We start from the raw sequence: 24,253 nt of genomic DNA, 5'->3' as shown, positions 1-24,253 counted from the left end.
AATACTCGGTAATAGACTTTGGAGCATGAGCCAATTACGGCATTTCATTTAAAGCTCCTCCCAGTCATTCCGCCATGTTCTCTGCATTCGTGTAGTCCCAGCCACAGAATGAAATGGTTTCATGGCTAAACCTCTGGTCACTCCCCACCAGCTTAAGTCAGAGAACAGCTCTACGAGAAAAAGTCAAGGTCCCAAGGCCCATGGAGCATCCAAGCTCCCATCTCTGCCCCACAGAGGACTGTGGCACAGGAAAGGAGGAGGCAAGAGACACTGTGTGGGGAAACTTCTGGAAGAGTGTGACCCCTCCACCACAATCCACACGAAAGTGAGTAAGAACCCTTTCTCCCCTCCCAGGGACTTAACAATGATCTACGGAATGCAGCCCATCACAGACCCAAACACCTTTTCTTCTTCAACTTCTGCCCATGGTAATAACTTATCCCCTGAAGACGAATTCTCAAATGAAAGTCAAAGGTGACTGCAAAGTACTTTGTAGGACCCACACATGAGCCAACAGAAAAGAATTATCTTTTAACTTTTCATTCTTTTTTTAAAAGATTTTCCATAAAAGGCACTTCAGTGGGAAACTACTTTCTTAAATTGTGATCAGAAAATTTAGGTATGACAACTCTTATAATCCACATTCTGGGAGGAAAGAGGTTTTTCACTTTTGATGTCATAGGCCCTTTGGCAGTCTGGTGAAACTTTATGGATCCCTTTTAGGAGTGATGTTTTTAAATGCAAAAAATAAAACATATGATTACAAGGGAAGCAACTTATATTAAAATAGTTATTAAAATGTTATACTAATTTGTGATATAGTAATATGTATGCTCTTTTTGATGGCATTAAGTATCAAGAACTAGCAGAAACTCTAATAACTGCCCAAATTTTGAAGTAGTGATTAGCATAAATGATATTTCAACATATCTACAACAGCTGTGATGCAATATGAAACTGATTTATTAATGACAAAGTCACAGGTGGGGCTAATAGTACTGTGATTTGTTGCCTGCATTCATTAATTGATGAAAATGCTAAATAGTCATTGTTAGTCAAAATAAATATGTACTTTTTTCTCCATCCAAGGTCAGGGTCCCCTTGAATTCTGTCCACAGATCCCTTGGAGATCTGAGAACCCAGGTAACGAATCATGTTTAAAAATGAGTAATAAGCTAAGATGTGAATCCTTCCCAGAAGGATGCGAGTTTTCAAATGTCTGAAGACAGCATTTAGAATGTTTTCTTTATAAACGATATAGATACAAAGGGTTGTAATTTTTGTGGTGTGTTTTTTTTTTAATACTGCCAATGCCTTGTCCCCAGCACATAAGAAAGTGAACGTTAATTAATAAATAAATAAATAGCATCTACACCTGGGGTAAAAAAAAGTAACCCATGTTCACTTTTATTCTGGACATGCTCTTAACATAAATCCTGTTGTTAGACTTGGCTGACTGCCTAGAGTTTTACCTGGACTAGTCCTTAACCATGGGAGAGAAAGTAAAATTTATACTACCCACAGAATTTATCCTCTGCCTACCTCCTACACTTCTTGAGATTGTTCTCAGATTTCCTAATCAATATTGAAGCCAGTAAATTCTCCTGTGGCTATGAATTTTGGCACGCTTAATGGTATCCATGGAAACGTCCTAATTGAAAACATTCAGTTCCCATTGGATCATCTTATCCCATGAAACATTTAAGAGAATTCGTTTAAATCCTCCCACATATTTGACACCCTATAAAGAGTCTTGCAGTGCTAGGCAATAGAAATACGGTATGGAGGGGAACCTGTAATCTGAGCATGCAAAATCATTCTAAGGAACTGCTTATGGGCACTCAAAACCCTGATAGGATGTGTTTGCAATGCTTGGGAAATTTAGCATTTTGTCTGTAATATAAATGGCACTCTCAAGTTAGGCAAAGCTTATCAGAAATTTCCCTTTTTTATGGCATTAAAAACTGACCATTTATTAACTTATGCCATATTAGATAAGGTGTTAGAAGCTGAGAACCACTTGGTTTGTCACCTTTCCTTATACATAGTATTAAGTGGCCCACAATTTCGAGTTAGAATCAGTATCACTTTCCCTACTTTAAAGACCCAGTGCTACAAATAATAAATACAGGATCATAAAAAGATCCAGCTCTACTATTTTCTGCTTGTCCAAGGCACATCTGTTTTGTGTTATGAATCGGTACTAGGGTGAAAGGATAGAGAATCAGATGCCGCCAGAAAGAAAAGCTGTTTTACCTTTTTATACCTCTTCTTCCTTGCATGTAAATCGGGGGTCAGGATGCCATGCCCCTTTTCTACCAAAACCTTAGCATTACTGCCACTGAACGCAAGCCTTACCCTGCCCATTCCACATCCCAGCGGCACTGCTCCTCCTTCTCCTGCTCACTCAGCAGGAGTGACTCGGGACAAAAAGAAAACACAAAGGTACAGACAGAGCATGGATACCAGCCAAGGCTGACAAGAGTTTCAATAACCTGGGATTAGAAAAGCTGGACAAATATATTTATTATCAAGATCTTTCAACTTGTTATTATCAGTTTACTTTTATTGAGTAAAAGGTCTTCTGTGCTCATGCCAGATGGCCAGGAGAGCATTAGGAAAGCATTTCTGAAGAATGGTGCTCAGTAATCCAAAACAAGCCAAGAACTTGAACCTCCTGTTATTTGGACAACCCATTATCCATGCAAAGAGGAGAGGAAATACCGCGTTTCTTCTTTCCTTCAAGTTTCTACCCTGATTGGGTTATAAATGTGACAAAATAAAATGATAAACATCCCAATCCCAATAGCAAATATATATTTTGCCAACATTTAATTGCATTTAAAATAGCACCTTTCATTTCACCACCACCCTGTAAGAAGTACAACTACCGAGGAACTAGCGTGACGTGAGAAGCCTAAGCTGTGTGGAGAGTCCCAGAGGACGATATACCACATGGAGAGAGACTGGCCACGGACACTGAGGAACCATCCCAAAGAGTGAAGAAGCCATCTTGGAAGTGGAACCACCAGTCCCCGCCGCCCAAACAATACCGTCTAGAGCAGAGATCAACTGCCCAGCTGAGACCTTCTGAAATCCCTGACCCACAAAACCGTGAGAATGGTTACTATAAGCCACTCAGTTCTGGGGTGGGTTTTCAGGCAGCACTATAGAAACAAAAGTCAACATCTCTTCCATGAGCTTCGGTACCACCAGAGAAGCAACAGTAAGGAGGTCTGACCATTCTTCAGACACGAGTGGAAAATGAACAAGGGTCCCTTCAAGCTGGCTCACACCTCAGAGTCACTTATCCTTAATCGTCAGGCAGAAGTTAGTTACAGCAGGAAACGGATGCCTGACTTCTGGCCAGCTCATCCCACTAGGAATCATTAAGCCCCTAGGTGTACTAATGGTGAAAGGCTACTCCCAATAGCAGGCAGCCTGGAGTCGGACCCTAAAGTAACTGCCGACTCTTCAGATAAATGACCTCTTGCCTCTCTAGGAATCCTCCCCATCTGTGGGAACCCCAGAGAAATCCTGTAAACGGTTTGGCAGGTACCTAATCAATAATGGGTTATGCAATCTATCAATACGCTCATCTCTCGAGAGCAAGCCACTCACAGGCTGGTCCTAGAGTCTTCTCATTTCATCTACATCCCACCCGAACCAAGCAATCTGCTACAGTCTCCAGGCCTTGTCAAACCTGTCAAGGAAATGAAACAGACACCCAACACCACACAGCAAGGGACTGCGTGGGTCATCTGGGTAATTTTATTATTTGAGTATTTTTAAATCGATAGTTGTTTCTTTAGCTGCACAAACCGGGACATGTGGCCATGGTATCTAAATGCTATGGTTCTATTAAAACTAGTCGTAGGAAGTATTCCTAACATAGAAGAATGATTGGGAGTGAGTGAGCCCTCGAAGAACACTGGAGAGTGTTACTAAGAATAAGGAGCCCTTTCCACTCTGCAAAGTGTTTTACAGTTTTGTCCCAAAGCACTCTTAGGAGAGAAGTTACGTTTGTTATGTTCACTTTACAGGCCAGGAAACACGGACACAAAGACCGCAGTGATGAAGTGCCTTTATGAACCCTGGGCTTCTAACATTGCTAGAATTTATTACAATTCATATGTATCTATACCCATCGAGCCACATACAAAAGAGTGGATGTGAATAAACTACCCAATTGGTTGGACAGCCAGGATGGAAAAAATAACAGGCAATATAAACTCTGCTCTGCCAGCCTAGAGGAATAATTTCACTTCTCCTTACCCTTACCCCAGCCAAAATACCCCACCCCCAGAGGTAAAAATTATCAAACTAATGATTATTTCTGTCAATTTTCAGAATAAAACTGCTTCCTTTACCAGGATTTAGAATCACTATATAGCAATTCATGCCAAAATGTAGAAATTGCTCTGTTTTATATGGCAAATAATATTTTTATCATAGTCCTGATATGGGAGAAAAAGTTGAGTGACCTTATTCCAGACAACACAGGAAGTTGGTGTTTATTCTAAAATATTGTGATGGCATATAAAATGAGGTTACCAGGAGCTGAGGGAGGAGGAGATGGAGAATTATTGTTTAGTGGGTACAGAGTTTCTGTTTGGGATGAAGAAAAGTTCTAGAAATCAATAGTGGTGCTGGTCGCAAGATACGGCAAATGTACTTAATGCCACTGAATTAACTGTACACGTGAAATGGTTAAAACGGTAAATTTTATGTATATTTTACAACAATTTAAAATTTTTAAGGGAAAAAAAATGCCTGCATGAGGAAATAAAAGTCATGAATGGCTAAATCATGCATTAACATTTCAGTGGTAGAAATATGACACAAGAAAGAAAAGTTAAAACACTTTGGATTTCATGTTACATATATGTCAATCATAATTTTTCAATCTAAACACTGTTATAAGAGGCTTCACAGTATCAATCACTCTGATATTTCATATCTAAAAACACTTCAGACTTACACAATACTTTAACCAATTGATCAAAATTTAAATCACCAATGAGGGGCAATGAGACATCATGTGCCTCCTGCGGCATTCGTTACCTGAGAAGATCACTTATTCAGTATCCAGACAAAAGTGCATAACCTTAATCTAAACATGGAAGCCACCAACCAAACCCAAACTGGATACATTCTGCAAAACAGTGTCATGAAATACCATTATTGAAAATGTCAACATCACGAAAGACAAGGAAAGGCTTACAGGAAGGAAACTAGAAAGTCATGACAAATAAATTCAGCATGTGATCCTGGGATGGATCCTGTATCAAGAAAAAACAAAAAGATTCCTACGAAAAGCATTTTGGGGACAAATGATTTAACTGGAATACAGACTGTAGACTAAAGTATTGTATCAACATTAAATATCCTAAATTGAATAACTGCATGTGCTTGTACAGTTTTCAAAATTAATACGTCAGTGGAAAACTGTTGAAAACAATATACTGACTAGATACGGTAAAGCAAGCTAAAGAAAAAAAAGAACTGTTAATAAATGCCGTAATCGAGTTATTAAAAAGTATCTCTCGGGCCGGCCCGGTGGCTCAGGCGGTTAGAGCTCCATGCTCCTAACTCCGAAGGCTGCCGGTTCGATTCCCACATGGGCCAGTGGGCTCTCAACCACAAGGTTGCCAGTTCAATTCCACGAGTCCCGCAAGGGATGGTGGGCTCTGCCCCCTGCAACTAAGATTGAACACGGCACCTTGAGCTGAGCTGCCTCCCGGATGGCTCAGTTGTTGGTTGGAGTGCATCCTCTCAACCACAAGGTTGCCGGTTCAACTCCCGCAAGGGATGGTGGGCTGTGCCCCCTGCAACTAGAAATGGCAACTGGACCTGGAGCTGAGCTGTGCCCTCCACAACTAAGACTGAAAGAACAACAACTTGAAGCTGAACAGCACCCTCCACAACTGAGATTGAAAGGACAACAACTTGACTTGGAAAAAAAAAAAAAAAAAAAGCCTGGAAGTACACAGTGTTCCCCAATAAAGTCCTGTTCCCCTTCCCCAATAAAAATCTTTAAAAATAATAATAATAATAATAATACCAGGCCTTATATTAATTTTTGCTCCAAAAGATTCATTAAAGCTGATGGTCCCGGTAGGTCTTATTTTCAGGGAAACACAGTATGATTAGATAAACTGTTAACATTAAGGGAGCAGGGTAAGGAATATAAGGGAACTCTGTACTATTTTTGCACCTTTTCTAAAAGTCATTTTCTGTAAGCTCCTCTCTTGAGTGACTGAATATTCTATTGGATTCAAAATACATGGAACCTCTACTCCCACTCATAACTCCATTAGAACAATAACACAGCTTTTTTTTTAAAGACTTAAACCTACAAAAACAAGAGAAAGAGAAAGAACAAAATTATAGTGGCTAGAAAACAGATGGACATATACAAGTAGAGACTACAGGAAGTAGAAACCAAGAAGGTCAATTTATACAACAGACTCTGGGAAAGGAACCAACTCCCTCTGAGGTGTAAACAGAACTAGAAGCAGGAGGATAACAGCATTTCAAACATAAGACACCATTATTTTAGGTAGCATAAGAAAACACTGCCAAATAAGATATGACATAATACTTGACCTCTTAGCAATTATCTTAGACTTACTAAAGGAACTCTTTTAGACGTACTGTGTTTCCCCGAAAGTAAGACCTAGCCAGACAATCAGCTCTAATGCGTCTTTTGGAGCAAAAATTAATATGACCTGGTATTACATTATTATATTATATTATATTATATTATATTATATTATATTATACCCAGTCTTATAGTAAAATAAGACCAGGTCTTATATTAATTTTTGTTCCGATGGATGCATTAGAGCTGATTGTCCAGCTAGGTCTTATTTTCAGGGAAACACAGTATATTTTTATCATTCATATACATAAAAAATAAGCAAAATTAATTGTTCAAGATTTTCCTAAAACTTCTTCACATTCGGAATTGGACTTTTGTCAATCTTTTTGACTAAGAGTGGGCAATGTTCATATTTTTCCACATTGTTGTCCTCTGTGCCATCAACAGCATTTGGTGATGTAGCATTCCTTTAGAGAATCCATTTCAAGAAACTGGAACCATTAATACTCAGCTCTGAAATTATGTAAAGCTAGACTATTTTTCACTTCTGCTTTGAGTTTGTTGCTAAATACTGGAGGAGCATCCAATTTACCACGTCTCTCACTACCCCCACTCCTACCCATTTGGTTCCTAAGAGTTAACAATGCTCCCCTCTAGACTCCAGTAGCCTTTCCCAAGCCACTAACACCCAGTCTGCAAGCTTTGATGCAATGTAAGATACCATTAAGTGTGGAATGTCCTCATTTTAAGTGTGTGTGGGGGGGAAGGGGACATGTGCCTGAAAAATAAATACAACAAATCAAGACAGTGTGGTACTAGCATAATGATAGAAATACAGATCGATGGACTAGACTGACCAGTCCAAACATAAATCCTTATACTTATAGTCAATTGATTTTGGACAAGGGTCCAAAGCCATTCAATGGGAAAAGAATGATGCCAGGACAACTTTGCAACAAATGATACTAGGACAACTAGATATCCATATACAAAAGAATAGACCCTGAACCCCTACCTCACACCATATATAAAAATTAACTCAAAATAGATAAAAGACCTAAATATAAGAGCTAAGACCATAAAACTCTGAGAAGAAAGCACATGAATAAATCCTTGTGATCTGGGGTTAGGAGATGGTTTCTTAAATATGACAACAAAAACATAAATGACAAAATTGAAAAATAAATTACCCCACCAAAATTTAAAATGTTTTGTGTTTCAAGAAAGTGAAAAGACAACCCACAAAATGGGAGAAAATTTTTACAACTCACTTATCTGATAGGGGACTTATACATAGAATATATAAAGAACTCTTACAACTCAGTATTTTATAAAGACAAATAACCAATTTAAAAATGGGCAAAGGATCTGACTAGACATTTCCCTAAGGAAGATATACAAATGACCAATAAGCACATGATATCATCAACATCATTAGTCGTCAGGGGACTGCAAATTAAAACCACAATAAAATACCATTTCTCACCCACTAGGATGGCTATAACTGAAGACAGACAATAACAAATGTTGGTGAGGATGTGGAGAAACTGGAATCCTCATATGTTGCTGGTGGGAATGTAAAATGGTGCAGTGCTTTGGAAAAGTCTGGCAGTTCCGCAAAAGGTTTAACATAGTTATCATATGACCCAGCAAGTCCACTCCTACCTAATTAACCAAGAGAAATGAAAACACACATCCACATAAAAACCTGTACACAAACATTCATAGCAGCATTATTCATAATAGCCAATAAGCAGAAACAACCCAAATGTCCATCAATTGATATATGGATAAATAAAATGTGGTACATCCATACAACAGAATATTGGGCCACAGAAAGTACTGACATATGCTACAACATGAATGAATGTTGAAAACGTTATTCTAAATGAAAAAAAGCAGGCACGAATGACCACATATTGTATGATTTCATTTATGTGAAATGTCCAAAACAGGCAAATCCATAGAGAGAGAAAACAAAGTTGTGGTGGTCCAGGGATAGTGGGATTGGGCATGACTGCTAATGGGTACAGGGTTTCTTTTTGGGGTGATGAAAACATTCTGGATAATGAATATACTAAAAACTGAACTGTACACTTTAAATGGGTGAGTTGTATGGTAATGTGGATTACATCTCAATAAGCTGTTATTTAAAAAAGTGGGGAAATGAGAGATAAAGGAGAAAGCATATTTTTAAAAAATAATTGCATGAACGTTCTAAAGTTGATTATGTTGAGTATATTATATCCAACAGGATGAACACAGAAGATGTAATCTTTATCATATACAGGATTTATTAAATTAAAATAGGACAATCAGGGCAGGTGTCTCAGTTAGGATTATTAAAGTATCAATGTTTACATATTAGTTGAAAGTCCAAAAGTAGAAAGCAATATAGTTAGAAATAAACAGAGCTGGGGGAATTATAATTACTGACCTAGCAAAGGAAACACATTAACTAGTGAAGTGATAAAAGTCATTACTCTCCCTCATTTGAGAAGGATTATGAGTATTATGATAACCAATATGGACATAGAAAGAGAGCTGAAATCAAGTATAGTCAAGCTATGCCATAATACGTGAAACTAAGCTTGCGAATACAGTAACATTAATGGAAGAGAGGAAAATATAATACATACCAAAAGAGAAATCAAATACACATGAACCTGTACATAAATCCAATCTGCTTTCTTTTTTTTTTTTTTATGGGTGGCCGGTTCGCTCAATTGGTTAGAGCGCGGTGCTACTAACACCATGGTTGCAGATTCGATCCCCACATGGGGCGCTGTGAGCTGCGCTCTCCTTAAAAAAAAAAAAAAAACCCAAACTGCTTGTAGTATTCAGTACAATTTCCCATTCTAGATGTAGAAGAATATAGAGTAGGGATTGGCAATTTTTTTCTGGAAATACTTTAGCTTCTGTTGGCTATATAGTCTTTGTTATAACTACTCAACTCGGCCACTGTAGTGAGAAAGCAGCCACAGATAATACATAAACACAGGAGTGTGGGTGTATGCTAATAAAACTTTAAGGAAACTGAAATTTGAATTTCATATAATTTTCACATGTCATGAAACTTTCTTTTTATTTTTTCCCCAACCATTTAAAAACCATTCTGAGCTCATAGGCCATACCAAAAAATAAAAAGAGATAGGTGACAGAATGTGTTTGGCCCATAGGCCATCCCCCGATAGAAGAATGCTTTCAGTATCAGAAACACTTCAACATAGTGAAACGCAAGAAGGAGCAACCAGGTCTCATATACTGCACAACAATACTTACCCGAAACAGAAAGGCACACTGGTAAGTATGCTTCATCTAGAAAATGGTTACAAAAATCGTTAAGAATATTTATGGGAATTAAGTATATTAATACACACAAAAAGTTCTAAGAATAGTATTGGATACCCAGCAAGCCATTCAACAACTATTTCCGATATTATTAACAAAAAGATATTCATACTGACTCCAAGAGAAAAGACAGAGGCGATGACTCCATTTCTGCAGCAGAACAATGCCTATCAGAATTAGAGAGATGACTTTTAGGTATAAAATTCCCAGGCACGGTATTTTCTCAAGAGAGCCGAAAATTCTCAGAACGACAGTAAATTTTGTTTGAGCACCAGGAGCTGTTATTTACATATGAGACAAATTTCTAAAAGAAAGGTGGGTGGATGACAAACTGTTTGAGAATTAAGCTCTAAGAAATTGACCAAAGGACTTTTCAAAGGAAAAACTAAGATTATGGTCAACAGCCCATCCTTGGCCCCACGTGTGAGACCAATGTTCAAACTAGCCGGGGGAACTGACTTTCACCAAGGATCTATCTGTTCCATTTAAGAAAAGTCCGAGAAATTTATATTTGATAAACAGCTCAGAGCTCACCTAATTCCACCTGGCCGCTTGCTACTCCTTGGTTTAAAGTACAGGCACTTAGGCAGAACAATTTGTTCAAGAATAAGAGAATTCTACTACTTGCCCTCACACCCAATCTTGTGTAGAGAAGCCATTCACCTATCACCACGACAGGTGGCTCCAATCATTATACTTACCTGACCTGCAAAGGAACGTTTATAATTCATAATTAAACAGAGCACCACTACCTGCCTATTACAGATAAAATTACATTTGGAAAGAAAAAAAATCAGTATTCATTTTAATTTCACAACTTTAAACAATGGAATGCTGACAAAGCACCCTGCTTGCTGGATATCCACCCAACCACCTGTCACCAACAGCACCCTTGAACACAAAGGGCTATTTTTATGTAGTACACGATGGAGATAGGTAATATCCCATTGCCATGACAAGGTTTCCAGAAGATACATTAGCCCATGAAGAATGCAAAAGAGGACAAAGCTGTTCCTTTGCACTTGCCTTTACAGTATATGAGGAGAATTCCAAGTTTTTTTGAGTTTGCTCAATAGGGCCTGAGTGAGTCTGAGCAACACACAGAGAATCTGAAGTGGATACATATATACACAGAGAGCAATGTTTGGGTGAGGAAGAGTTCCTGCAGGAATCCTATCCTTCAGGGAATGAAAAAAGCCCAACTAACACAAAGCCGTACCACCAAACGTTACAATGCGCTTTCTACTCCCCTGAATTTATTTCTGGTCCTAGGGCGACCTTCCCCACCACATGCAGCTACTCCTGGCAGAATCTCCAAGAGGGCCACTCCACGGCTACGTTTTCTCCAGTGCCCTGAATAAGAACAAACACTGCAAGTCATGGAAATGCTCCACTCTAATCAAAAAGCACACACACCCCATCTCCAAATGCAGACAGATGGCCGCAGTCCTCAAGGCTTCCCTGGAGCGCAAAAACGCAACTCAGATGGGCAGGTCGCCCCTGTCCAGCTGTCTCCTACCCGTCCCAGAGGTCTTACACCCAGGTCCTGCTTGGCACAAATGGCCTTCCCTTGTCCCCACACCAGCCATGCCCCATTCGCCGTAGGATCCAGGGCAGTGGTTCCCAGGCCAGGTCGTAGCCCATGCTGGCTTTTCCTCCATGTGTTCCCCAGAGCCATTCCCAGCCCTTCTTCATCCCGTCCCTGGAGGCTGGCGTCTAGAAGCTTCAACATCCGGGCTCCCCTGCCTCTGGCTTCCATCTGAGTGAAGACAATGAGAGGCACTGCAGCACATCAGACGGCAGGAGACAGAGTGAGTTATCTGTCCCTCAGCCCATCCAGCCTCCCCTGGCCACCATCTGGCAATCTTCTGGCTGCGTTCTTCTAGAGGACTGCGTCGGCAGGGCAGCCAGCTCTCACAGCTCCAGCAAGAGCATTCCGTCCCCTCGCCCCTTCAGATCTAGGGACAGCACGGGCTTCCCGCTACCGCTAGTTCCCTCCGTGCTTCAACACCCCTGCTTTCAGTAAAACCCTGTGAGCATGCCATTTCCTGCAGGGCCCTGAGCAATACGTAGCCTTACCCTAATTTCTGATGGCTTCCGTGGCTCCAAAGTTTGATCGGCCTTGACCCTAGACTGTTCCATGCTCTGCTTCAGCATACCACAGAAGCTCCTTAGAAATGGCCCAAAACCTTACTCAGGCACACACCCATGGAATCCATCACCCTTTAAGCAAGAATTCCAACATTTACAAAGAATTGCTACGAAAGCAACAGCCTCTCTATTAAGGCACCATCAGGAAACCTTCCTTTCTTTTTCAGTTTGTCTCCTTGACAAAGAGCGAATTTCAACCCAAATAATTATGAAAAGTGTTGCCAGAAGTCATGTATCTCTGTGACCTTGGGCAAGTTACCGAACCTCTGCGCCTCTATTTTGTTTTCTTCAAACTGGAGATGACAGGGTCGACCGGTTGGCTCAGTTGGTTAGAGCGTGGTGCTCATAACCCCAAGGTCGCCGGTTCAATTCCCACATGGGCCAGTGAGCTGCACACCCCACAACTAGAATGAAAACAACGACTTGACTTGGAGCTAATGGGTCCTGGAAAAACACAACTGTCCCCCAATATTCCCCAATAAAAATTTTTTAAGAAGAAAACTGGAAATGACCATACCTACCTGGAGGTTTGGTTGTGAGAATTAAATGAGTGTTCTACCAGTATAGGACAGACCAAGTACACAGTAATCAGAAAATAAATGGCTAACTCCTACTATGAAGGTTATCACCATATATCTACAACCAGAGTAGATTTTGCCCCAGGGACATCTGGTATGTCTGGAAACATTTTTGGTTGTAACAACTAAAGGAGGCACAGATACTGGCATCTAGTGGGTAGAGCCCAGGGATGCTGCTAGACATGCTACAGAGCACAGCAAAGAATGACCTGGACCCAAGTGTCAACAGTGCCAAGGTGAAGAACCCTTGATCTAGAGCAATGAATAAATTAAACGATCTAAAACATCCACATGTGAAGCTGCACGTGTTTTAATTCCATTGTCATCACTCAGTAACAGGACTGTAACGGTACCGGAGTATATGCAAGGGAGAGGAGTTAAAACATTTTTAAACTGAAAGATCACAAAGGAAAAAAAAGCAAGCACACCAAACATCTCCAAGGGCAAAAAGCTGTTTGTGTTTTTCACAAGGCTGACCCTGAACTAAGGGAGAAACAAGGAGATTACTCTATTAACTGTGGTATTTGAAGGCAGCCAGGGCAAACGTTACACATTTAGAAAGCCTCCTTTTAAAAAACACAACAATTCTTAAGTGCTGGCTTTTATGGGATTAACTTTAATTAGTCAAAAAATTAACACAGGAGACCACTTAATTACCCCTAGGAGGCTGAACAAAGATATTTTTCTGTAAACCAATGGCAAAGTGTTAGAAATGAATGACGTCAAAGCAAACATTTATTACTAGCCTACTGTTGATAGCCTCTCCTGGTCATGAGTGAAATTATGAAGATAGCTGGGTTTCTCCAGTCTGCTAAAATCACTTTTGCCTTCAAGGCCATGGTCTAGCCAGTCTCAGAAGTAGAGATAATAGTGGTAAATAAGAGAGGCCCAACAGCCAGGGGTTCTCTGGAGTGAGGCAGAGCTGAGAGGGCCAAATAGAAAGGTCAGGAGCAGAGAGAGCTCAGAGCTGGAACTGCAGGGACCCCAGGGGCTTGTGGGACTGCTGGTTGAGGTCCTGGAGAAAGCAGCTGAGCATTCATTCACTCTGGGCTTCCTTCCCCATTGCAAGACGGACTAGAGGCAGAGGGACGACAGCGGCCTTAGGGAACTTCATTCCTGACCCAGCCTTGCCAGCAGTGCTGCTACCATTCTGACTTTGGAAATAATGAACTCCGAAGAACTGAAATTTCTAGTCCGGACACCTTGTTCAGAGCAGGGCTTCTTAACCTTTTTTGTGCTGTGACTCCCTTTGGCAGTCTGCATGGACCTCTTCTCAGAATAATGTTTTTAAATGCATAAAATTAAACACTAAAAATACATAGGATTATAAATGAAATATATTGAAATACAGCTATCAAAATATTTTTAAAAATAAGTTTGTAGTAGTAACACATGTGTTTATTAACACCATGAGTAAGATCAGCCAGTGCGTCTAAATTATTGTAAATTGTCATTGAAATACCTGCAACAACCGTAATATGATTGAAAAACTTCCTATTTCTACAGGTGATAAAGTCACAGGTACTGCTACCGTGTTTCCCTGAAAATAAGCCCTAGCCAGACAATCAGCTCTAAGGTGCCTTTTGGAGCAAAAATTAATTATATTATATTATATTATACCCGGTCTTATAGTAAAATAAGACCGGGTCTTATGTTAATTTTTGCTCCAAAAGACGCATTAAAGCTGACTGTCCGGCTAGGGCTTATTTGGGGGGAAACACAGTAGTACTGCTGTGGTTTATTGCCTGCATGCATAACAGAAGGAAATGCTCGATTTCAGCTCAGGTTAGTATAAAGAAAGACGCACTTTTCCCACATCTCAGTTCACAAAGCCCCGGACTGGACCGTGCTTTAGAGCAGTCCGTGCAGGAGCAGGCAAGCAGGGTATTCACGGCTGCTTTTCCACTTTTGTCCCCTGCCTCTTACTAGTTGAGAGGAAAAACAAACTGCCTCAAGACTAAACTTGAAAAGGATATCTAAGAAGATATGTATTTGCCAGTTGTCCTTGGCATGAGAAAATGAATTATGCATGAAAATATTTTTTGAGAAGATAAAGAAATTGGAAATGAGTGGTTGAGCAAAGACATGTATGTATTCTGGCTGCAAAAACCAAAACAGAATAATTTTCTGCTTCAGAAAATTCAGAAAGGCAAGCGTGGTGGAGACCCTAAGGTGCCCCCCACCCCAAATAATTCTCACTTCCTGGCGTGTGCGCTCTCGTATAATCCTCTCCCCTTGGATGCAGAAAGAACCTGTGACTTGCATCTAACCAACAGAATATGGCAAAGGTGATGGGATGTCAGTCATCTAAGCCGACTGCAGAGAAACTCCTGCTGTCCTTTAAGGAGCCAACAGCCTCGCTGGGAGCTGCCTGTGGAGAGGACTGTGTGGCAGGGACCTGTGGGAGGCCTCTAGAAGCTGGCAGCTTTAGTCCTAAAATCATAAGGAACTGAATTCTACTGACAACCACGGGAGCTTGCAAGAGGTCCCCAAGCTCCAAAAAGGAATGCTGCTTGCCAACACCTTGATTTCACCCTTAAAAAACTCTGAGCTAAAGAAAGACCCAGTTAAGCCGTGTGAGGACTCTTGACCCATAGAAACAATGAGATATCAAATATGTGTTGTTTGAAGCTGCAATTTAAATCTGTGGAAATTCATTATAGACCAACGGGTAACTAGTGCAGTAACCACTAGCGGGGGTGACCAACCATCCCAGTTTACCTAGGACTGTCCTGGTTTGGAAACGGTAAGTCCCATGCATGCCCCCTCAGTACTGAACAACCCAGGTTAGTGGGTTGCTGCTGTGATCTGAATGTGCTTGCCCCTCCAAAACTCATGTTGAAAACCTACCCCGCAATGTGATGGCATTGGAAGGCGGAGGCTTTAGAAAGTGCTTGGCCGTAAGGGTAGAGCCCTCATGAATGGGATTAGTGCCCTTACAAGAAGAGGCAAGAGAGCTCCTTAGCCCTTTCCACCACATGAGGACAGTGCGAGAAGAAACCAGCTAAGAACCAGGAGAGGGGCCCTCACCAGACCCTGTATCTGCCAGTGCCTTGGTTTTGGACTTCCAGCTTCTAGAACTGTGAGCAATAAGTGTCTGTTGTCTACAAGCCAACAATGCTGTGGTATTTTGTGAGAGCACCCTGGACAGACTAAGATAGTTGCCCACCAACAGACATGTACTGAAGAACAGAAGGATATACATACAAAATACTAGACACTTACCTTTAGAAAACAAATAGAAAGTTTCAAAAAACCTGGAAAGGAACCAAACCCTTCTTAAAAAGTTACCAATAATTAGGAAAACAACTCAAGATTTCCTCAAAATCAATTTTCTATACCCTTAAAGTAGGGCAGTCCCTAGTTATGAGTGTGAAACTAGGACAATGTTCAAATCCATCTTGTATTTCTAGTCTTCACTTTGTTACTTTTTCAATCTCCCTATTGGTTTCCCCCAATTATTCCAAACCAGTTCTCAAACATTACTCTCTAAAAGACTACCAGTGGCTTGATTGCATGAAACCACCACTCAGACGTGCCATTCGACCACAGGCCATGGTATCTTTTCTGCCCATATCAAACCCCTACATGCTCCCATCTCCTCTGTCCACACCCAGATATCTTCCTTAAAAATAAAACACCATGAATCATATGACGTCTGAGACTTGCTTCAGGATAACAGAAGAGGAAGGGAACAAAAGTAGGAATGCAGATGTAATAGAATCGGCCATATATTGATGGCTGTAGAGCCTGGGTGACAAGTGCAGAGGAGTTTAATGTATTTTTCTACCTACTTGTTTGAGATTTTCCATTTGAAAAGAAGATTAGAAAAAAATAAGCTAATGAAAGCCTAATCAATTAGCTCAAAAGTACTCTAATATGCTCAAGAATATCAGTGTGCATTTTGCTATCTATAAAGGCATTTTTAATATTCGTACATGTTTAGAACAGTCCCCCAGTCATAAAAAGAAAAATGCCACCTACTTTCCTTAGGCCTAAAGGTTTCTACAGCACCATAATGATGTAAGTAATGAAGAGTAAGTAAAGAACAAGTAAGTAATAAAGATTTTTTTTTAAAAGGAAACATAAATGAACTAGAGCTACATGTGTCAACAAGGATGAATCTCAAAAATATAACAATGAGAGGAAAAACACGTTGCAGAAAGTTACAAAGAGGATGATACTCCTCATTTTAAGCTGAAAAGCCATATAAAACAATAGATGGTTTTAGTGGCATACACACACATATATACACACTATATACAGAGGGTGCCAAAAAAATGTATACACATTTTAAGAAAAGAAAAAACTGTATTAAAATTGTAATACTCAATATGTACTGATAACAAAAGATGAATACAAGTCACGTTTGACTTCTGCAATTACAAGAGGTGCTCCAAGTGGTTACCATCAGCGTCCAGACACTTCTGATGATGGCAAACTACTGCTTGAGCAACACTGACCAAAGCGTCCAATTGTATGCATTTTGGGGCACCTCCAGTATATACACACATATGTATATACACATACACACAATATATACACATACATATAATAAAGCATTAAAATTTTTTTCAAATCATGCACACCAAATTCAGGATAGTGGTAACCTCCAGGGTAGGAAGAGAGGAAAACAGGACCAAAACAGGGGTCACAGGAAATTTTCTCACTAACTGGGCTGTTTTACTTTTTTTTTTTTTTTTATTGGGGTGGCAATTGTTAGTAAAATTACATAGATTTCAGGTGCACAATTCTGTATCACATCATCTATATATCACATTGTGTGTTCACCACCCAGAGTCAGTTCTCCTTCCATCACCATATATTTGATCCTCCTTACCCTCATCTCCCACCCCCCACCCCCCACCCCCCTTACCCTCTGGTATGTTTTACTTCTTATGCTGAGTGTTGGGTGCACAGTTATTTGCTGTAGCTCTAGCTTGCACACCTGAAATATTTTTATGAAAGAGTCAACAAGTAACAATTATGCAAATATCCTCCTTTTAACCAGACAATGGTTTAAACCACTTTGGAGCTTACTACATCTGCTGGCATTCATTATCTTTTACAAAAAAAAAAAAAGGAATAAACACTTTCTATCTCAAACAGCATATATTCCTAGTTACTGTTTCAGTATGCTGGCCTTTCTCTTCCTAAAGTACATGCTACAAGGGGATATGATATAAATATGCAAAAATAGAACATTGTTTCATCTGTGTTTTTTAAAAATAGTTCTGGCTAGTAACCTACAACAGGAAAAAGTTCACAAGAATTTTGTCTTTTGCCTACAGTTTTCTTTAACGTCCAAACAGTTGCTTCAAAGAATTGCAAGACAACCTTTAAATATGACTTCCATCCAAAGGAGAGGCCATGTGCATGATTTTTTAAAATATCCCCTACTTCTCATTGCTTTGTTTTACTTCTTTATCTCAATCTAAGCTGCTTAAACAATCAGACATCATTTATTGGCTTTTCTCCCATTCAGTGATTTCCCCTGATAATACAGAATCAACAGTGTTTTATAACTATTTCCCTTAATGTCTAAGTTAACTAACAAGTCAGACATAGAAAGACAAATATCATATGATCTCACTTATATGTAGAATCTAAAAACCAATCAACCAACCCCCACTCCCACCCTCAATGCATAGATACAGAAAACAAACTGGTGGTTGCCAGAGGTGGGGGAGGTGGGGATGGGTAAAGGTGCTCAAAAGGTACAAACTTCCAGTTATAAAATAAATAAGTCATAGGGTTGTAATGTACAGCATGGTGACTATAGTTAATAACACTATATTGTATATTTGAAAGTTGCTAAGAGGGTAAATTGTAATAATCTCATCACAAGAAAAAAGTTTGTAACTGTGTGGTGATAAATGTTAACTAAATTTATTGTGGTCACCATTTTGCAATAAATATACAAATATCGAATCATTATATTGTACACCTGAAACTAATTTATAAGCCAATTATATCTCAATGAAAAATAAAGACACTATTTCAAAACAAAGAGTTAACTATCATATAAATGAAAATAATTATAATGACTACTTGAAATATTCAAAGCATTCCCAAAGACTAAGACACCATCCTAAGATCAATATTATAAATGAGTCTACAGTTTGTTAATTCATTATGTCAAGCACAAAACTTGCCAGCTTAAGGCAGACATTTTATTTCTAGATGTTTTATTTTAAATATTCTCTTACTCAAACTCTGAAGAATGAAAACATCTGCCCTGAAATGTAAGCTCTATGAGGACAGGAATTTGTGTTTGATGCATTGCTATAACCTCAGCAGCTAGAACCGTGTCTGATGAGCAATAGAAACTCAAATGCCTCAGATACACATCAAACCCAAACCTGATTCCCACCATACCCTTTGCCTGCTAGTAAAATGCTAGCCTTTGAATACCAATGATATACTTCACAACCTGGGAAACCCATCACCCTAACATTTGTAGTCCTTTGTCTTGAAGTATTTAACAAAAACTATTTACCTGTTTCTCAGATATTGATAGTTTCTTTTTCTAATTTAAATGTTTCATTCTACCAATTTTCTACCTATTACTAGAATCCTTTTAAAATAAATCAGCACATGAAGATAAATACTCTATAAAGAGTCCAAAAGGCCTTTTAAAATAGGCTATTATGATGCATTAAAATATAATTCAAAATGGCAAATAAGCCCGAGAAGATGGTCAACATCATATACCATTAGGGAACTGCAAAATAAAAGAACAATGAGATACCATTACGTACCTATTAAAACAGCAAAAATCTAGAACAGTGACAATACCAAATGCTGATCCTTATCATTTGTGGATCAACAGGATGTGGAGCAACAGGAACTCTCATTCACTGCTGGTGGGGATGCAATGGTACAGCCACTTTGGAAGACAGTTTGGCAGATTCTTACAAAAGTAAACATACTCCTACCATATGATCCAACAATCATGACCCTTGGTATTGACCCAAAGGAGCTGATAACTTAAGTGCACACAGATGTTTATAGGAACTTTATCCATAATTGCCAAAACTTGAAAGCAACCAAGGTGTCTTCCAGTTGGTGAATGGATAAACTGTAGTACACCCAAACAACGGAATATTATTCAGCACTAAAAAGAAATGAACTATCAAGCTATGAAAAGATACGGAAGAATCTTAGATGCATACTACTAAATGAAAGAAGCCAATCTGAAAAGGCTACATACTGTGTGGTTCCAACTGTGTGACATTCTGAAAAAGGCAAAACTATGGAGACAGTGAAAAAAATCAGTGACCAGCCAGGGGTTGGGGGTAAGAGGAAGGGATGAAGCACAGAGTGGAGCACAGAAGGCAGTGAAACTACACTATATGATACTATAAAGATGGATACATGTCATTATACATTTGCCCAAACCCATAGAGTGTACACCACCAAGAGGGAGTCCTAATGTAAACTGTGGACTCTGGGTGATTATGACGTGTCAATGTAGGTTCATCAACTGTAACAAATGCCCCCACTCGGTGGGGATGTTGATCATGATGGAGGCTGGGGGGGGGGGAAGGGGTATATGTGAACTCTGCACCTTCCCCTCAATTTTGCTGTGAACTTGAAACTGCTCTGAAAAAATAAAGTCTATTAAAATATATTTTAATAAATTATATATATATATATATATACATATACATTTCAATTGAAAAAAATCCCTAAGATGATTCACTTCCATAACGAAGTAACAGTTGTAGTGGTTTATTTTTACTCCAACGAGGAGACAAAATTAAGTATTTTTATGGAACATTTACTCCAGGTAAGAGTTTCACCCTTCCTGGAACATTATGGTAATCTTAACTATATGCTTACCAAGAAGAAAAATCTGGCTGTTACCATAGAAACTACAAAGGCTGGTTGGTGCCACCATGATTTGAGCAGTTATACCTGTTGGGCCACTTAATTCTGAACTTATAGGTTTCTGTTTAACAGGGAAAGGGGGAAAAGTCCACATTTGTTTTAAATAATGGCTAATACACTCATGGAGGAGTGCAAATGCAGGTGAATGAAGCATGTGCGTGCATGCACACACACATATACACACCCAGACACACCACACCACACCCCACCAAAGTAGTTGGTAAAAATTAAGTGGCTGCCAGCTGCTGGCTTTGTTTGAATCTCTTCTGATTACATTTCCCTGTCTAGGATGGCTTTGTTGTTAATTTTCACCTGTAAGAAGAAGATTGGATGACTGCAATGGTGTTAGGTTAATGGGGAAGAATGTATTTTGTTTTGCTGGGCTGAAAAGGGGAGTTTAAAGCTCTGAGAGATTTACTACAAGCGATCCTCTAGGGACGTTCCCTGTTGCCAGCATCAGAAGCAGTCTTTTGCAAGCAGGTTTCGACCCGACATCAAGAATAGAATCTAATTCATGCAAAGGCACTGTGATTTAGGTTCTTTTTAAATCATCTGTAAATCAAGGGAGCATGGATTGTAACACCAGGAAAGCCCCTTCCCCAACTCCTAAAGAGGAGTTACCCAACATAATTCAAATTTAATATACCCAACCTTCTCTTATCACACTCCATCTATTACTGACAACAAAACAAGCCTTAATAGTGCCCAGCTGTCACTTTCTGTGTAGCCTCAGTCACTTATTCCTCTTCCAGTTGAGAAGTAGTGACAGCATTTAATCAATTTATTATGCTTGGGAGTATTCTGAGGGCCTGGTGTTAAAACCATGGCTTGTGTTTTAATACACTGACTTTTTTTCTCTACGTGGTCCAGCTCAACTACTCAACAGCAGTGGCAGAGCTATCTACATATCAAGGACTTCTTAAGGGACAATCAGCCATGCTAAATTCTGTGAATACTAATTATATTTTCGGAAATCCTGAATTCTAAAAGGTGAAAGATTACAGTGAGTAAAGTTACCCTCACAGACAGGCATATGCATGCTTCCGCAATATAAAATGCAGTCTTAAGCAATAAGGAAAAATCCCTACAAACAATGATATTGCGAGTAAACCATAAAACCTTCAGTGCGCCTTTGGAACTAGATTTTAAAATACCATTCCCCACTTAAAATATTCAATTGATGTTAACTTTCATACTGGCTATTGCTTTTAAGAAAAGCTTCATTTCACGTTTTGGGCCTGATATTAAGAATCTCATCACCATTTAGTGCTGGTAACATCAAAAGACTAAGTGCTTATCAAGTAGTCTTTCTCCAAGCTCCCAGGAAAGCACAAAACAAAACCAGCATCTGCTGTGGATCATACCCTCGTCCTTTTCCAGGTTTGGAGCAGCCAAAAGAAGGTGCCTGTGACACACGTTACTTACCAATTCTATTTTCAAATCCAAGTAATGATAATATGGGCAATACAGTTGTCCCCCATGGCAGACCTCTGGGTTCCACCTCTAGCCCTAAACAGGAAGCTTGGCTCTGCCCTGACAGACGTCCTATTGCAGCCCTGTGTCCCAGCTCTGCAACTTGTCATTAAGGCTTTCTAGTTTAATACTAATATTCAGAAATACGTTAGCGGGCAATATATACAGTAGATATGTATATATTACAAGTATATAGAGCGGACAACATTTAGTCCTGGGCCCCTGATCCTACAGACACACACACCACATACACTTCAAGTTCAAATCCCAGCAAGCCCCCCACCTCGGGCGCCCACCTCTTCCCACCCAACCAGGAGCGGGAAGGGCAGGAGCGAGCAAGAAGAGGTTAAACCACACACCAGCCAAAACAAACACCACTTCCAGAACAAGGCAAACTTTGGGTCTGGGCGGCTGCAGAGCCCCAGAAATAGCCGGAGGAAGGGAGGGAGTGCCAGTCCGTCTCAGGGAAGGAAGATGGGGAGCGCACCCAGCACTGCTAAGCTGCAGAAGAGGCTGGTGTCCCCCGGGGGACCAGGGCGTCGCCGCCATTCCCGGCTGCGAACCCCCTCTCTGCGACCTGATCAAGGCCTCTGGGTCCCTGTGGGCAGCCTTATTGCCCCACCCCGCCCCTTGTCCCCACAGAAATGCTCCTCATAGACCCGTAGGGGCACAGGGTGCGAGGACCTACCTGGTGCAGCGTTTCGGCGGGCAGCTGCGACGCCCGAAATAGGTCGGCCACGGGGCCCGCGGCTGCGGTGGCTGTACCGGGGGGAGCCCTGGCGGCCTCAGGGGGCCCGGATCCGGCGCCCCCGCCTGCAGCGCCGGTGCACCGCGCGAAGATCTCGGAGTAGCACTGCTGCTCGCCCTCGCTCAGCAGCAGCGGCGGCCCGGAGCCGCAACCCCCGCCTGCCGCCGCCTCCATAGGGCCTAAAAGGGGGCCCGAGGGAGCACCGTCCCCGATGGGGCGCTGCCGCCTTCACCACAGCCTCCGCTGCCTCAGCCTCGGCCTTGGTCGCCGCCACCGCCCCCACGCCCCGCAGCTGCGGCGCGGCCGCTTCCTCCGGGCGCCTGCCGGCCCCGCCCCCGGACTTGAATGTTGTGCCTCCACTGCGCGGCACATGGAGACAGGCGCGGCGCCGACCAATCTAAGCCTGGGATGACACCCCGGCCCCGCCCCCGCCCCCCGCCGCTCGCCCCGCCCTCCCCACGCCCCGCCCGCGCACCGCCAGGTAACTAACTCCGCACGCCTCCAGCCTCGCGCGGGATCACCTGCTCCACCCGCGCCCCCCGACTGGAGAAGGCGGGGCCAGCGCCGTTCCGCGCCCACCCTGCAGGTGAGGGGCGTCTTTGACTCTCGGTCCAGGCTGGGAGTGGGAAGCACCTGGAGAATGGCGCTTTTCTGGGGGCGGGGAAGGCAGTGGTGTTTTTTTCCCTAGGATGCTGGAGCAGGTGTCCTGCTCACCGCACGCCGTGCCCTTCCCAGAATAGGGAGGAGGCATGGGAAATTAGGCTTTCCTTTTTCCATAGCAGTACTGCTTAAGTCCTGAAAAGCTGAAAAATAGAGATCTTCATACGAATGGGGTCCCAGGAACTCCCCATGATGTTCAAGGTGGCGGCGAGGTTAGGCCGCTTTCTAAGGGATGGCTCAAACCTGGAGTTGAGCCTTAAAAAGGAATAACATCTATTAGTGTTAAATACTGGGGTAATAGGAATAAAAAAGACCCTGGAAAGAACTGCACATGTATATGCATTAAGCCTCGCTGGGAAACACCCAAAGGAAAAAAATCAGTCCAAGGTTAACCACTAATAAAAAATACGTTTTAGAATTTGGTTTAATAAAGAAATATATAAAACTTTCATCCCAAATAGTTTTAATTAAAAACAGAAGACAAACAACATCTCAAGAAATAGCACATGATGGTAAATATACTTTGGTATTTTGGTTAACTACAGTAAGGACCAAGGACAGGAAAAGAAAAGAAAAATCAGTAGATGGTTAAGGGGGTGGGGGAGACATATAAGAAGAAAAAAGAAAAATTATGTCAATTCATAAACAATAGCCAGAGTAATATTTCCTTTTTGGAATATGAAGAAATGAAAGAGAAGAGGATCCACTCCAAAAGCAGGAAGTTCTTATCTCTTCACTATTTCCTTACACAAGATTATGAAAGCAGTAGGCTTGGGGACAAGAGTACAGAAAGGA

At 41.0% G+C, this 24,253-nt stretch overlaps 1 protein-coding gene across 9 annotated transcripts in view; it reads right to left on the bottom strand.

The window, feature by feature from the left end:
• Window positions 1-23,156, bottom strand: part of REPS2 (RALBP1 associated Eps domain containing 2) — a 194,789-nt gene extending 171,633 nt beyond the window's left edge. For 5 of the 9 annotated variants that reach the window (XM_019746264.2, XM_019746267.2, XM_019746266.2 and 2 more), the window contains exon 1: window positions 22,739-23,154. In XM_019746264.2, coding sequence (XP_019601823.2) covers window positions 22,739-22,972 — 234 coding nt within the window. In that variant the 5' untranslated portion in view covers window positions 22,973-23,154. Of the gene's footprint in view, window positions 1-22,738 lie in introns of all 9 variants that reach the window. The other 4 variants (XM_019746269.2, XM_019746270.2, XM_074323769.1 and 1 more) reach the window with 2 other exon arrangements.
• Between the last annotated feature and the right edge of the window lie 1,097 nt (window positions 23,157-24,253).

This window comes from Rhinolophus sinicus, chromosome X (assembly GCF_036562045.2).
Source record: "Rhinolophus sinicus isolate RSC01 chromosome X, ASM3656204v1, whole genome shotgun sequence".
NCBI lineage: Eukaryota > Metazoa > Chordata > Mammalia > Chiroptera > Rhinolophidae > Rhinolophus > Rhinolophus sinicus.
Note: the sequence above shows the minus strand (reverse complement) of the source record. Positions and strands in the feature narration are given on the sequence as shown.